Source organism: Phoca vitulina, unplaced genomic scaffold (genome assembly GCF_004348235.1).
Source record: "Phoca vitulina isolate PV1807 unplaced genomic scaffold, GSC_HSeal_1.0 scaffold1, whole genome shotgun sequence".
NCBI classification, from domain to species: domain Eukaryota; kingdom Metazoa; phylum Chordata; class Mammalia; order Carnivora; family Phocidae; genus Phoca; species Phoca vitulina.
Genome location: NW_022589704.1, coordinates 22,174,470 through 22,191,679, shown reverse-complemented (window position 1 = coordinate 22,191,679; position 17,210 = coordinate 22,174,470). Strand labels below are relative to the sequence as shown.

The following is a 17,210-nucleotide window of genomic DNA, read 5'->3' as shown; positions in this document are numbered from 1 at the left end:
GAAGCTATGGTGCTAAGTGCTCCCCGTATGTGCGGTTCTTGAGTCAGCTGCAAAGATGAACCCTTGCAAGTGTATCTCATGCCTGACAAACGGGCTAGGTTCCCAAAAACTCACACTGCCACACCTCCAGTGTTGAGGCAGTAAATGAAGAGAGGTAACTTTAATGGACAGGCTAGTAAAGAAATGGCTGGCTGTGGGATACAGACAAACTCCTTCACGGTCAACCATGGGAGCCAGTTCTGAGAGTCAAATTTCCAGGTCATTGGAAAAAGGTACGGACCACAACTTTCAACCCTGCAAATCCTGGCAGTGCCCACGACAAGCTTCCGACATACAGAAGTCTGTCACCTCCCACACAGTCCCTAGCTCTCTGGCTAGGTAAAGATGTGCTGCCAGCAGAACTTGGCAATTGTCTGTATTCATAAAGCAGGAGAATGTGGTGAAAACTGAACAAAACCATTATGGAATAGACAAATGAAAGCCCTTGGCAAAATAGAAGCTGAAATATTGAGATACTAGTTTTCTCCTGCAAGATCATGCTCCTCAGGCCCAGGGGCCACTGCTTGGAGGTGGGGAGGCGGTCCCTGTGAATTTTCTTCTCTGGTTTAAAGGAAGTATCACATGTGGTAGGCTAATTATCCTAGTCATCTTATGTCACTGTTCATAAGCCCCGCAGAAATTGTTTTATGGCTGGTCTCATTCCAAAACTGTATTTCAGGGTAAGCATCCTACCTTAATGGAAGCAATATGGAGCAGAGTCTCTCCTCTATGATTTCTTTTCACAGCCATAAGGCTAGTGGGTGACAGCTTCGCTGCTGAGGGGCTAGACATCATCCGTCTGTAACTCGGGCTGTTCAGTGCAGAAGGTGGCACACCTCGTGAGAGGCTCATGGACTCGTCTGATACATTACTCTGTCTCCGCCTTAATGTGTCACCAACTTTGAGTTTGCTTGAGGGTGGTGAGGGGCAGCCAGGCGATGGTTTGTTTTCCAAAAGCACTACGTGCTGTCTGCTGGTGCCAGGAATGCTGCTCCTGCATCTCTTAGGGACGGGACTGGACCGTCTGCTGCGACGCGCACATCGCCCACTGGGACCTGACAGCAAGCACTGCTTAGATGGACGAGGATTTGCACAGAGCTTCTTCTCAGGACTCACTTCTTCATTCCTGCTCTCCGTTGCTGGGGACTCTATGTGCTCAGCCACTGGAAAAGAGACTTCAGTTAGGCTGCCACAACCCTGTGATTCCACGGCACAGCCACTGGCGAGTAAATCTATCTCACCATTTGTCTGAGGACTAGCGATAACAGACGGCTGGTTGCAGAAGGACACCAGCTTTTCCTTTAATTCCTCTTTGGAGTCAAGTTCACCATCTTCTTTTTCTGCCTCCAAGTTCCATTCTTGGTTGATTTCAGCTAAAGTTTTCTTTTTCTGTTTTTTTCCAGATCTTGCAGAAGCCTTTTTAGCCTTCTCAGAAACACTTGTTGGAGGACTTGTAGAAACAAATTCGTACATGGAAGCCTGCTGAGCATTCTCATCATTTATCACTTGAGGCTGGGTTTGCACTGAAACTTTACTCACGACATATCTGACCTTCTTACTTCGAGGACTAAACCACATTTTTATTGAATTCTTCTTATTTTCTGCATCATTAAATAAATTTTCCCTAGACGTATCTTCTTTCAAATCTGATAGAAAAAAGGAAAAGAAACCTGTTACATGAACTTAGTCTCCCCCAGCTTGAGCTCCCAAAGAATTGTGTTTTTAGTTCTCCTAAGTTGTATCACATTTCTCTACCTCTTTCTCCCCTCCTAGACTATGAACTCCTTGAGAGCAGATATTCACTTCCTGAACAAATATTTACAGAATCCTACTTTAATTCCAGACAACATTCTAGGGACTGGCGATACAACAGAGAACTAAACATGGAACTTAAATTCCACTGAGGATGGGCAGAATAGACAAATAAATAAATAGAACATACAGCATGCTGGCGGTAATAAGAGCCATGGAGAAAAGATATACTAGATCGACAGATAGGCAGGCAGATACGGGATTTAATAAGCAGTAGTCAAAAAAATTAAGACTTGTTAAATGATGCTTCATTTTTTAAAAATACTTCTGGAAAACAACCAATATACTACAAATAATCAGTAATTCACTACAACAATCAACAATTCACTACATGGCCAAATTAAAAGAAAACCATATGATTTTCTCAACAGGTACAGGAAAAAAAAAGACAAAATCCAATATCCATTTATGATTTTAAAAAAGAATCAGCAAGTTAAGGATAGGAACTTCTTCAACCTGATGAAGGGCATCTACAAAAATACACAGAGCTACTATCCTCCTCAACAGTAAAGGACTGCAACTACCATTTTGTTCCTACAAAGGAACAAGGCAAAGATGTCTGTTCTCACCACTTCTATTCAGCAACATAATGAAAGGTCTAGATAGCACACCAAAGTAAGAAAAAGATCTAAAAGGCACACAGATTATACAGGAAGATATAAAACTGTATCTATTTACAATTGACTTGCATCACTATACAGAATATCCCAAAGAACTTTTTTTTTAAATTAATGAAACTAACAAGTACCTTTAACCTACCAAGGTCATAGAATACAAAGTCAATATACCAAGTTCAACTTCAACTATATTTCTATATAATAACAATGAACAAATGCAGAATGAAATTTTTTTTAAAAAAATTGGTATTAAAATAGTACAAAAAAAGTACTTAAGTAAATCTAACAAAGTATGTACAAGTTATGAAAATTATGAAACACTGTTCATGAATAGGAAGACTCAAAATTGCTAAGATGTCAATTCTCCCCAATAGATCTACAGACTATATATAATCCAATGAAAATTCCAGGCTTTTTTTGTAAAAATAGACAAGCTGATTCTAAAATTTACATGAGAAAGCAAAGGAACTATAATATGGAAAGTAAAAGACCTAGAATAGCCAAATCAACACTTAAGAAGAACAAAACTGGAGGACTCAGAGACTTGTGAGTTCAATTGACTTCAGACAAAATCAATCTAGGGGTTTAAAGACAATAGTCACAACTCTTTAGGTCCATCTAATATAACCTCAAGCTATGTAAACCAGAAATTAATGTGAATGAATGAACTACAACTACATACTCAAATATATTCTTCAGCAAAAGAAGCCAGATACAAAAGAAAACAGCTGAAACGAATCTGATGAGTTAAGTCAAAATAGTGATTATCCAGGAACTACGGGGAAAGGAGTTAGTGACTGAAAAGGGGCAACAAGAGGGGCTTCAAGAATACTGTCAATTCTTCTGGGTAAGTTCAGTTTGTGAAAATTCATCAAGCTATACAGTTATAACGTGTATACTATAAAAATTTTTTTAACATTTTATTAATAATCAGATATTAAAACTCGTACGAAGATTCAGTAGAATCTAAAAAAAGAATCACTGCTCCTAAGTAGACCAGGTGCCACATTTTGTGGGTGAGGATTCTTGTACAAACACCTCGGTGCGTTAGCTAAGGTCATCAAGGAAGGCCTCTCTGTGAAGCTCACTTCTGAGCTGAGACCTCACGACAAATGACAAAAGGGAAGCAGCCACATAAGGATCTAGGAAAGTGGCTCCCAAGTAGAAGGAAGAGCAAGTGCCAAGGTCCTAAGTTGGAAATGAGTTTAGCACATTCAATGGACAGAAAGCCACTGTGGCTGGAGCTTGGAGAAGGAGCAGAAAATTGAGTCCGACAGGTAAGCAGAAGCATTCTATGAAGAGCTCAGCTTCAAGTTTTACTGCTGGTATTCCTCATTCCATCAGCCCCTGATGTGGGAGGGCTTGGGACTTCTTCATCTGCAATCACTCCTTTGGTAACCTTACATCTATCTATATACACACGAACAACTTCAAACATGTACGTACAGCCCAGACCTCTTCCATGAACTCCGGACTAATATTCGACTGCCTACTAAACAGCTCTTACATGCAAGTCTACTCCTAGTAAGTATTTCACACTGAACATGACTAAAACTGAGCTCCTGATCCAAATCCTCCCAAACCTCCTACAGTCATCCCCATCTCAGTAAATGACACATCATCGATCCAGTAGCTCAGGAATCAAACTTGGCTCTCTCTCTTTCATATCCTCTATGCAAAATGCAAGTTCTATAGTTCTACCTGCAAAATACATCCAAAATCTGACCACTTCTTACTGCCTCCATTCCTGCCAGCATGGTATAAGACACCATCATCTTGCACTAGATTATTATAACAACCTCCTGAATAATCTCCCCGATTATGTACTTGCTTCCTCCCCCATAAGTGTATTAACACAGCAGTCAGTAATCCTTTTATAACTGGTCAAATCATGTCACTAAAACCCTCCTGACTTCTACTCTGACTCTGAATAAAAGCCAAAATGTTAGTAGCCATCTAACGGGTCAGAAACAACCTGATTTTCCATTACCTTCCTGATCTCCTCTCCTGTTCTCTCCTTATTCCATTCTAGCCACTGGACCTCCTTGCTGTTTCTCAAACCAATAAAATGTTTTATATAAGTCAGATGGCATGACTACATCTATGTTTTACAAGATCAGTCCTGACTGGAGAGAAAACACACTGGAAGAAGGCAATGGGTAAGAGGCCAAAGTAGGAGTATAAGTAGATGATAACAGACTGGAGAGGTGGTAGAAGGGGGGGAGGGGGAAGAACTCTTTGAAAAGCATTTAGGAGATAAAATTTACAGAATTTGGTGATGCAGTGAATACAAGAAGGCAGCAATGACAAAGATGATTCACATATTTCTGGCTTACACCACTGAAGGCACCTAGACACACTGATATAATGCCAGGTATCCTGAGCAGCCTGTATGTTTCTGCAGGGTACGCCAAGAAGGCCCTGGCTGCTCTTCACCCAGACCACTTCTTAGGACTGTGTTCCCAGCGAGCCTCTCTGAGGGATGTGGCAGTGTCTCCCTGTGGGAAAAAGAGCAGGCCTATTTCTGCTTACTATAATTCCCCAAGGTTAGAGTTCATTTCCTGTATTGCAACCCACTGTGTGTGCAGGATTCCACAATGAGGCCTTTGCCAATTATGATCAAAGATGCAAAATTGCTATATAAAACATTAGCAAATCAAATCCAGGAATTTCAAAGGCAAGATGGTAAGATATTTGCAAATTGTAAATGTGTATACCCTTTCACAAGCAATTTCACTTCTAGTCATCTTTCTTACCAAGTATAGAAAATACCCACGCATGTACCTGCAAACATAAATGTGTAAGAATGTTAACTGCAGCAGTATCTGGAATAGCATAAATTAGGAAAAAAAAGCAGTGTTCATCAATCAGCAATCGGTGAACTATGGAGCATGTAGACTACAAAATCGTATGTGGTCACTATATACATCAGTGGACAACCCAGAGATCTTCAAGACACTTTTAAGTGTGGCACAATCCCATTTATGTTCTAAAAGTTCTACCGCATTTATGTCCAAATAGTTTCATAAATTCACAAAAGAAAAAATATAAAGTTAAACAATGAAAACAGTACCTCTGTAAAAGAAAGGGATTTTCTACTTTTCAGCAGAGGGAAAAGGGTAGAGAAGGACTTTCACACTTTATACACTTTGATATAGTTTAATCAGTTGTAAAAAAGAATGCTTTTATTTCTTATGTAAATTAAACAGCAAACAAAACCTGTTTAAGGTTATAAACGTGGCTGCTGAAAAGAGGTGGCATTTGAACTCATACCTATTTTTACTAAATAAACATCAAAACTTTTCACTAAGTACACACTATATGTGATACTATAATTTATAGTAAGAAAATAGATTTGGTTTTCATCTACGGTTCCCCGTACAGAGGTCCAAAAACCCTTGTAATGTCCTAGAGAATCCACAGGGGCATCTTTTGTTTTAAGTATTTAGTCGTAGTTCCAGTGCCTAAAATAGTTCCAGAGGAAATGGGTGTCTTCTGTTATTCATCACAGCTTCTTTCAACCACACCGAAGCTTATGTTAATGAGGTGACTTCCGGGTCCCTCTGGGGGGGGGGGGGGCTGGTTGCCAGGGGAACCAATCAAGATTAGAGTTACAACTTTCAGTCTCACCCTCAACCTTCAAGAGGGGAGAAGATACACGTTGAATCAATCACCAATGGCCAAGGATTTAATCAACTGTGTCTATGTAATGAAGCCTTTAAAAGAAAAAACCCAAAAGGAAGGGTTTGGAGAGCTTCCAAGTTGGTGAACACGTGGAGGTGCGGGCGAGCGGCACACCCACAGAGGGTATATAAGCCTCACACCCTTTCCCTCATGCCTTGCCCTACGTGAATCTCTTCTATCTGGCTGCTCCTGAGTTATATCCATTTATAATGAACAGAAATCTAGTAAGTAAAACATTTTCTTGAGTTCCATGAGCCACTCTAACAAATTAATCAAACCCAAGGAAGTCATGGGAACCTCCAATACATAGTCAGCATCTAAAGGGGGGGGGCTTGTGCGACTGAGCTCTTAACCTGTGGCCTTGACGTTATCTGCAGGCAAGCAGTGTCAGAAGTGAGTGAAAGAAATTGTAGGACACTCAGTGTCACAGAATGACTTAATGTGGGGAAAACCCACACATCCGGCATCAGAGTGAAAAAAAGGAAACACACAGGCAAAGTGAGTTTTTCTTCACACTATGTATGTATTATAATCTCTATATGTATTGTATTTTTTAGACCTACCAATCTTGCCCATTAACAGATGCTTAAGAAATAGTCAGTGAATGAGTTGTATAGTGATCTACTTTCTGATTCTGTCAGTGATCCCCCTTCAAGTTGTCTTATTTTGTTTTTGCCTTTAAGCCCATTCATTTTTCTTTAAAAAACATTGCCCTCAACATTCTTGCCTCCCACCCCACACAGACAGGTAAAACCAACCCAGGTCAGCCCAGCACAGTGGTGAGCACAATCAACAGTGCTGAAAAAATACTGATGAATAAATTATTTGATATCTGCTCTTAAACCTTGACAAGTATTTATATGAGAGGTTAGACTTTAAGGGCTAGAAGAAAACTTGAGAGTCATACATCCAATTCTCTCACGTAAAGATGAGAAATTAAAGGAGAGGGAGGTCGATCGCCCAATCCAGCACTTCTCTCCTCCACAAGAACTGGATTACCATGAGGCTGTTTCAGGTCAAAGAGCGAGCACAGGAAAGGCAGGTAAACTGGAAAACCACCACCACCACCACCTTTCAGGATTAACAATGCCTAACAAATAATTTCCTACTGCCTGATACTCATTCTCCAAATTAACACAGACTTAATCTCCTTTGACCAACTAGAGTACTTGGAATATGTTTTATTCATCCTATTTTAAAAAAAGAAGAAAAAGGAAGCTATCTGATTATGTATTTTTCCTGAGACATTACTCCTCATTCAAGATGAAGAGAACTCTTTATAAGCCTTTTCTTACATTACAGAATCTAAAGCAAAGTTTTAACAAAGTTCTAAAACTAAGTTACTTTAAGAAGAAAACCAATGGCATCTTACTCTAAAAACTGGTAACATCTGCTGTGTAGGAAATAAATGTGTCTGATGCTACTAAGGTGTTATATAAAATTGTCAAGTGTGCTTATTCCTGAAAAGTTTTAATATTTAACAGATAAAACATAATTTTAGTTTCATTTTTCTTATTTGTTTCTGGGAATACATTTCTTCTCAACATCCTCATGTCTTAAAATAACAGCAAGAGAAAAGGAAATTATGAAATATTATTTTTGAATTCCTTTCAGGTATTTTTTATTCACACAAAACACTATTATCAGTTTAAAATTATTAATACACCAGAGGATTAGTAACTACAATCTCTCAAAACTCTTAAGTTCAAAATTGACTCTTCTATTCCTCTTTCACCTCATATTTCTTGAGTATAAAACTATCTTTATAAATAGATCTGCCAAGTAAAGATGGCACTTTAAACAGGTAAGAAAAAATGAAAACTAGTGGATTATAAAAAACAAATGATTTTGTATTTAACTCTGTAGAAATTTCATAGACCTTATACTCTGCCTAGCAAAGGAATTCAGTCAAACTCCATTCTACTCCAAAGAAGCCATCTCTTCCTCCTGGGGCAAACGGAAGCATTACAACTGGCTAGGCAGTGAGCCAGCAAACCCAGCTGGAAGCAGAAGCGTGTATCTGAGTAACGTCAGACTTTGGGGCACTCTTCTTATGCCCTGGCTGAACATCAGCTGACCCACAAAATGTTATCAGGTCAGGATCTTGGAAATAAAAACAATCAGAATAAGGTATCCATTCACACAGAGACTAAGTCTAATTTCTAACAAGGTCTTTTCTCTGCAGTGATTGGTAGACTTCAAAAAACAAGTCATTTGTGATATAATCTCGAATCTAGAGGAAAGGTCAACATGAAGTGTTACCAGGATTGCTTTTTTAAGACTAAGGATTACAAAGACTGAAAGGTTAATCCTCTGGTAGTCTGTAAAAACTTGTATTTGATGTTCTAAAATTTATTTTAAAGCTAGATGATGACATTTTCAATTAAACACAAGTCAAATGCTGAAGTCCTTAATACTTAAAAAAAATTTACAAAATGTAGAATTAGGCACTTAAGGGAAAATTAAAGTAGCAGCAACACACTCAACTGACTAAAAAATCTAAATCTAAAATTTAAGACAACAATTTCATATTCGGGTGTACCCGACAACAATTTCATATTCGGGTCTACCCCTTAACTTATAAAGAAGTGAATGAAAAGAGCATATGTTCATGTAATTTATATGTACACAATAATTTACTAATCATCCAGTAACAATGCATACACTCAGGAAGATTTCATGTTGACCTTTTCTCTAGATTTGAGACTATATCAGAAATGACTTGCTTTTGAAATTACGCTTCTTGTCCTAACCAAGCAAGGACCACAACAGCAAATGTGATTGTAAATCCTGAATTTTACACAGTTATCTAAGTTAAGACTGTAAAAAGCAAAAGCACCACCCCTGCTAGAACATAAATCATATTATTAACAGCTACAACAATTTTTATGAGTGAATGCTTCGAAGCACAATAAATTGTCATATTCATTTCATGAAGAAAAATACTGGTCCTTCCTCTACACAGTAAATTTCTTAATGATGACATTTTAAAAAGTCTATTCTCTGAATATAAATATTTCTGAGAAAACCACAAAATATCGAGAAACAGAGATGCACATGTTGCTAAGGAGCAGCTTAGCCAAGTTTTTTCTTAAAATTTAATAATAAACTATAGAAGAAGGAGGCAATTAGAAAATGTGATTTAGCTATCATTAATCTACATCAAAGGATTATAATGATGTACATTGTGTGCCTTTCAAATTATTCTATTATAGGTTTCACAACAGAAGTTGAGAAATCTTTGACAAACTAGTCCCTTATTAAAAATCAAAGGAAAGTACTTTGCTACCATCTGTGCAACATTAACGCCTTTACTGAAGAATGATTAGTTTGTAAGAAGTACTCAGTTCCATTTAAAAAAAAAAAAACAACAGCAACACAGCTATTCAAATGTTCATCTTCATCTATTATAAAAAAGTCATAACATATATGAAACACTATGTAATTCACTCCAGAAAGACAAGCCTCTCTCCGGAAACCAGAAAACAGAAAAGGAAACTGTGATCCAATGAAAGCACCATCAAAGTGCTTTTGTTTTTAACTGTACCACCACCACCAACACATTCCTCAAAGAGCCTGACCAGCACCTGCCAAGTCAGATTTAATAGGATGGGAAGCAATATAAAATACAAACTTTTAAATTTGACTCTATTAGTAGAAAGCAGATTATGTTATAAAGAATAAGGTAAAATTATCCATAAATGGTTGTCAGAAAAATTTGCGACAGACAATCTTTTCTCTTTAAAGTACACTGAACCGAGGAAAATCTGTTCGAGTATTTGAAAGCTCATTTTAAAAAGTATTTCTATAAATCAGGCTTCTTTATCTCCAGTATACCATGTACCATGTCCATGATTTGACAAGCTCTTCCTAATTACCCACCTTAATTATGGTAATTATATATTTTATAGTAAATGCAAGTAACAAGGTTCATTTGAAAGATAAATTGTGAACTACAGGGTTTAAAAAAATAGAGATGTAGGAGATAGCCAACCATCCTGCTTAAATCATCATCCTCAACACCCATTTAACAGAACCATATGATTTTCAAGCTAGACCTTAGGGATAACTTAATTGAATACCCTTATTTTATGAGACCCATTTCCAATTTCCTCATTATAAAGAGGACAAACCATTATTTGTCCCCAACTGTTTGTTCCCTGTACCTATTCACCGAGTACACCTTATACCACTTTAGTTTTAGGAGTACTTGCTATATAAATCAACATGAATTACTACATAAAATACTGAATACACTATAAAGAAACAAAGAACAATACTCCCCAACTCAAATGCCCTTTGAGGCTAGTTTGTTTTGGGGCCCTCAGGAGGAAAAGTTGATGACAATGCAACTGATAAGCAGAAAAGGCTCTGCACCATGTAATTTACAGATCTGGACAGATATTTTTATTTCAGTATGCTTATTCTCTAGATTTACCATCTTCTATAAATGGAGCAAAGGAGGATGTTACCATTATAAAATGAATTGTTGAAACCAAAACCTAAGAATTTGTTTTAAAATTGCTTTAATTAAGTTTAGTCTTTGGGATATGAATTAAGCCTTAGCACTTCCAATCTGTCTCCAATTCAAAAAATATAATGAACACCTACACTCATGAAAGCTTTGAGCTAAATGATAAAACAGTAAACAAGAAACTTACAGTGTGACCTCCCTGCATAACCTAAGTCCTCAATTTCCTCACCCACAGAATAAGGGACTCAAGATGACCTTCCTGCTCCTAAAATTCTGATTATATGTTATCCAAACTGAAATTTCAATTCATTTTAAAGTAAGTAAGGTTGAAGCCAGCACTACTAAAGTATGGTAAGGTCAAAAGTAGGTATTACTCACTATAATAAGGAAGATGAACACAAAATGGCTTTCGAAAAATAAATCACCATAATTCCCTCCCCAAACTCCACATCGATTTTTAGATGAGAAAGACAGCATTCTAAAAGGCCTCAGGCCCCATACAAAAACTTGTTCTAAACTCAATGATTTTCCACAGTATCTTTAGTAATGATGAAATGTGGAGGCATTTCAGAGTCCACAAAATATGAAAACCATATTAAAGACTCAAATATCACCAACCACAGTAAAATTTCTAGAGAAGTTCCCTGCTTATTCTTCTCTTCTCTCAAGTACCATACCAGTACCCCATTATGCCATAATTCACTACCCATCAAGAGTTACCCTATTCCCTTTTTATCAGCATTAAAAATGTCACTTAAAAAAAATATCCATTACTTGTCATGGGCTAAACTGTGTTCCTCACAAACTCATAAATCCAAGTCCTACTCCCGGCACCTCCGGATGTGACCTTATTTTTGGAAACAGGGTCATTACTGATATAATTGGTAAAAATGAGTAGAGTGGGACTCAATAATGCAGTATGACTGGCATCCTTATAAAAAGGGGAAATTTGCCACAAACACGCATACAGGCAGAACACCACGTGGACACAAAGACAAACCAAGCAGAGAGGCCCTTCCCTCACAGACACCTTTCCCTCACAGACCTTGAAAGCACCAACTGAACCAACACCTCAATGTAAAACTCCTAGACTCCAGAACTGTAAGATAATAAATTTGTATTTTTTAAGCCACCCAGTTTGTTACCACAGCCTGAGCAAGCTAATATATTACTATACAGCAACTGAAGAATCAAATCAAAACATCCTGACAGAACTCTCAGAGTAGCACCCCAAATGTCAATGCATGGCCACCATTCCTAACAGACCACACGTCTTTAAGAATCTGAGGAAAGCCACTTTCATGCACACATGAACATTTTTCATATTGTACACTTAAATCAAGAGTTTAGGGGCACCTGCTGGCTCAGTTGGTGGAGCATGTGACTCTTGATCTCGGGGTTGCAAGTCTGAGCCCCACACTGGGTGTGCAAACTACTTAAAAATAAAAAATCTTAAAAAAAAAAAAAAAGAGAGAGAGAGTTTAATCCTCCCCCTCCACCCCCAACATGGCCAAAGATGCATGGACTCTATTTATCAGTGGTATCTGTATGTGGAGGAGCAGATCATATACCAATCTTTTTCATTAGAAAATAAACACTACCAGCCCTGCCTTTGAGTAAGAAAGAAAAAAGATGAACTAATAATGAAACTTTTCCTCATTGTGTTCTTAAAAAGATTTACAACACACATTATTTTTTCAAAAAGGTAAGTACTTTTTGAACTGTGTGTGTATAATTACATCTGAAAATAAGTAAAACTTTATCACTATAGCACATTTTATCCTAAAGAATAGACTCTAATACAATGATCAGATGAAAAAGACTTTTCATAGGTAGACTGTAATTTAAATTCTTCTTAAAAATATGGACATGGTCAATAAGACTCAAAGTATTTGCCTTGTTTCTTTATTTTGTCTAATCAATTTCACCTTTAGTAACTGACAATAACACATCATGTCAGAAATCTAAGATCAAAAGATTTAAAAACAAAAATTCAACCATTTTATATAAACATTATCAATCATTCACAGCATCCTGCCAGTCAAGAAAAGGTTATCCTATAAACATAAGCAAAATGACATGATCTGGTCAATAAAAAGATAATTCTAGTATCTAATTATGAAGATTCAAAACCCTTTACTTTCTTTCCCCAGCTAATTAGTTCTCAGCAGAAAGCACAATGGGAAGATACACAGTTAATACACAGAGTCTAAGAACCATCTGAAAAACATTAACCCCCATTTAAATAGAAAAGAAAATGAATATTAGATTTTTGTTCTTTCAAAATGTGCTCATCTAATTAATTCAGTCTGGAAAACTGATGCACAGAAGGTTATATTCTATCTTGTAAAAGTGTATTTAAGTGAATTTAAGGGCAAAATCTCTTTTCTATATATATTATACAGAAATTATTATAACTGTAAAAAGCAGGCAGTGTAGGTGGTGAAAAGTGTCTAGACTGACACTCAGAAGAAATGGGCTCTATTTCTCCTGCTTCTGGTACTAACTACACATGTGAAATTAGGCAAGATCATTTAACCTCTCTGGACCTTGGTTTCCTTAAGTTATCTCTAAGTTATCTGTCACTTCTCAAAATAATTGCAAACACTGTATATCTTAAAATCTAAAATAGGTCATCAGAATTCCTGATAGATGTTTACATATTTTATGTGATCAATATGAATTCATCAGCTACTTAATGAAGAGAGTCGGTGATATTTCTCACCTGAAAGCTTATCATCATGTAGCAAATTCCGAAGCTTACTACAAAGCTGGATCATGCTGTCCAATTGTCTATTTATCTTCACATCTTGTATCCAGGCTGGGGTATAACACACTGGACATCCGGTTCCAATGCAGTCACTTACACAATTACTTAAAAAAAGATTAAAAGAAAAAAATACATATATCTATCAATGCATTCAGCAGAATCTTAATTCCAAAATGTAAACATAAATAGAGTTTGAACGGAAGTAAATGAAGCAAAGTTTAACAAGCAATGAGCAAACATAAAATATTTGTTAAAATAATGCTTCTGAAAGAGTATAATACACACACATACAAAATCTAAATCTGAAGTTGCTTAGGTAATTTGAGATGAAGAGACTTGACTTAGCCAGACATTAGTCTGCATAATTTTTCAAGCAAATAAATCCATAGCTTCTAAAGGGTAAGAGTACAGAGAGGGACATAAATAAACATATTTAGTACCAAATGCGTAACAGCCATGCATCTCAAGCTTTTGTATCCTAAATCTTAACACTGTGCTTCATGGAAAATTACTGCAAAGAGACCGGGAAAGATATTTTTTGTTTTGTTGCCGACAAGTGTCTAAAGGCTTTAATGTAGTTTCTGAGAAAAGACACTTGGTTCTTTCAGACACTTTTATAACCTGTAGACTCAATTAAATTACCTCAGGTTATCTGTCTAGAAGTTAAAGTTTCATAGTTGGGGGGAAGGGGTTCTTAACTTTAGAGGTTACAAATCCTTTGCGAATCTGATGAAGATATACATAAACTCTGTTAAAAAAAAAAGGGGGGGGTTCATAATCCCCCCCTCCAAAGCTTATCTGTGGATTCAGAAATAAGAAACCTAAAAATCCACTCCTTCCTTAGCCTCACCAGAGGAACTCCAACAAGACTGGTAACCTAACAGTGATGAAAGCCAGATCTCCCCCAAACACCACATTCCTTTCCATGGGACCTACTATTTGTAGGCACAGAGGATTCTTAAAATATGAGCTTCTTCCAGAAAAAGCCTGTAGCATTTCTATTCTTTGCATCTTAGATTCTGATGCAAAGTAACTCAATAAATGTTATAAAATGAATCTGTAAACCATAGTAGAGCTAGGAGAGATTATACTCAATAAATGTCAAATTTCTTTCTTCCTTTCTTTTTTTTTTTTTTTTGAGAGAGTGTGTGCGGGCGGGGTAGGGGGCAGAGGTGGGCAGAGGGAGAGGGAGAGAGAGAATCTTAAGCAGACTCCACGCTCAGCAAGGAGCCCAACACGGGCTCAATCTCACAACCCTGAGATCATGAAATGTCAAATTTCTGTAGCAAAGAAAGGAACTTCTTGGGAGTTTCTTTGCTTGTAGTTATGAACTCTTAACTTAAAACCCCAACGTATAAAAAGGGGAAACTGATTCCACAAGGGACTTAAATCATCAATTATTGTGTAATACTTAAGTATTTGAGGAACACTAGTGACAACAGTCACAATCGACTCATCAAGAATCATTACCTTATTTTCAGATGAAGAAAATGAGACTCAGGTAAGACACTTACCTAGCACCACACTGGTACCCAGATCAGTCTATTTTATACATTCTATAATGTTCATCTTTTAACTGTTCTCAAATTATTTTGTAAACATAAATCTAGAATTCTGGGGAAAGATGTCATTTCTCAATAGATCTGTGTAACTCAGTAAGTCAATATTTTCCAAATGACCAAAGCATGATGTCAGAAAATCATGCTGGGTAAAAGATCCATTCAAAGCACAGGATAAACCAGTGAAATTTAATGTAACAGAATACCAAAAATTCATTGTTATCCTTTTAGATTCTACACCATAACAAATCTAAAGAAACTAGCACTTGCCAAATAATGGTGTAGTATCAAAGAATATCCAAAATTACCTAAAAAGGCTATTTAAAAATCCTTCCTTTTTCCAATTATGCAGATGTATAATACAAGATTTTCCTCACATGCTGCAATCAAAACAATATATCACAACAGACTGATTACATAAGCAGGTATGAGATCTACTGTCTTCTATTCAGCAAAACAATAAAGAGATCTGCAGAAATGTAACAGTGTCACTCTTCTCACTCGTTTTTCTTTCTTTATGGTCATTTTTCCTTAAAAAAGTGTTACTTATGTTACTATGTAAAGAGTTTATTATTGTTATTTTTAACTGAACAGTATTTTTTAAATGTCTCGGTTTTACATGGCGAATACACACATAAAACTGCTTTGGGGCCCTCAATTTTTAAGGGTGTAAAATGATCCAAAGCCAAAAAGTCTGCATATGTCTGCCATATGTTTTAAACGATTTCTATCCTAAAAAGAATACATGGGCTATTTTTATCAGGGATTGGCATGAAAGTACCTTGAAACTACAACACTGTCAATGACATAAAAATCTGTGCCCCTCCCCCAGCCCCCTCCCCCGCCCCACTTCTATGCTTCAGCTAGACTGGTATATATCAAACCATCTTTTAAAACTGCGTGATATTTACAGCATTGCTCAACAGTTTTACACAGCCTCAAACCTGCAAAGACTACAGTTACCCTAATTCTTGGCATCACATAATCAAAATGAACCAAAATTGCACTGAATCTATTCTTTCCTGTGATCATGTCATATACAGATGACCACTTTCTAAGATGTTCTCATGCCTCTCTTAATCTTTCATTGGCCATTTTAAGTCACAGACCTCTTTAGAACCCAATTAAAGGTACAGATCTCTCTCACACTCCACACACTCACACATACACAGACACACACTTTACATACAATTTCATGGAGTTGGTTATGCTCCAGCAGATTTGTCACTGACATATTATACACAGTGAGTCCATCAGCTGAAACAAAATACATCTGCTTACTACCGAGTGAGGACAGGAAGCGGGCATCATTTCATAAGGGGACGATGGGAGGCTTTTTGGAGGAGGTGACATATGAGCTGAAATGTAACTGATGAAAAGTCAGCGTCACAAAAATTTGGCAGTACATTCTAGATGGAAGAAATAGCAAGTGCAAAAGCCCTGGGGCAGTAGTAAATTCGGTATGTTTAATGAACTAAAAGGAGAAGGTGGCCAGAACAGGGTGAGCTAGTGGGAAGTGTGGTTGGAGAGGCAGGTAGGAATTGGGTCCTGCACAGGGTCTTCTGAACCTTAGAGTGAAGAGTTTGGATTTTATGCTAACTGTAAGAGAAGCCACTAGAGGATTTTAAGGAGGGTAATGATATGGATGTGATTTACATTTTTAAAAGATCACTGGTAAGAATGGAGAAAATGGGGAAGGGAACCAGTTAGAAATTTAGGACAACAATCTGAGGAGAGAATAGGATAGTGGCTTGGACCAAAGTGTAAACAGTAGTAAATACAGAGCAAAGTGGGAAAATTCAAGATTCAAGGGACATTTTGAGGTGGAGCTGACAGAACTTAATAATGTGATAAGGAAGAAAAGAGCAATCAGGTATGACTTGCGGCTTGTGCCTTGAGCAATTCTGCAATCAGTGGTACCCTTTATGGCCACGAAGATCACCGACGGAAGGGGAGAATGGCCAACAGACATGCTCTGCACAACCGGCCAGTCTGAAATCCCCTGTCATCATCCAAATGGAGTTATCAGGTAAGCAACAGGTACTATTTCCTATCCCCCCCTCCAGCTGGATATGTCCCATATATCAGATCCATGTTTCCAGAAAGAAAATTGGGACCCCAAGCATAATTGCTTCCCACGCATCCCAGCCCACAGCAGTCATGCAGTAAATTATTTTCATATGTGCTTAACTCCACATTGCAGTGGCTCGTGCCAGATAGTCACATAGTCGTAACTGTAATCATGAAAAAACTAC

The 17,210-nt window shown here is 37.3% G+C and overlaps 1 protein-coding gene across 2 annotated transcripts in view; it reads right to left on the bottom strand.

The window, feature by feature from the left end:
- BARD1 (BRCA1 associated RING domain 1) overlaps nt 1-17,210 on the bottom strand; it is an 84,754-nt gene that overhangs the window by 55,236 nt on the left and 12,308 nt on the right. For both annotated transcript variants that reach the window (XM_032402785.1, XM_032402790.1), the window contains exons 3-4: nt 13,352-13,500; nt 733-1,685 (exon numbers count right to left, since the gene is read on the bottom strand). In XM_032402785.1, the coding sequence (XP_032258676.1) occupies nt 733-1,685; nt 13,352-13,500 (1,102 nt within the window). The remainder of the gene's footprint in view (nt 1-732; nt 1,686-13,351; nt 13,501-17,210) is intronic.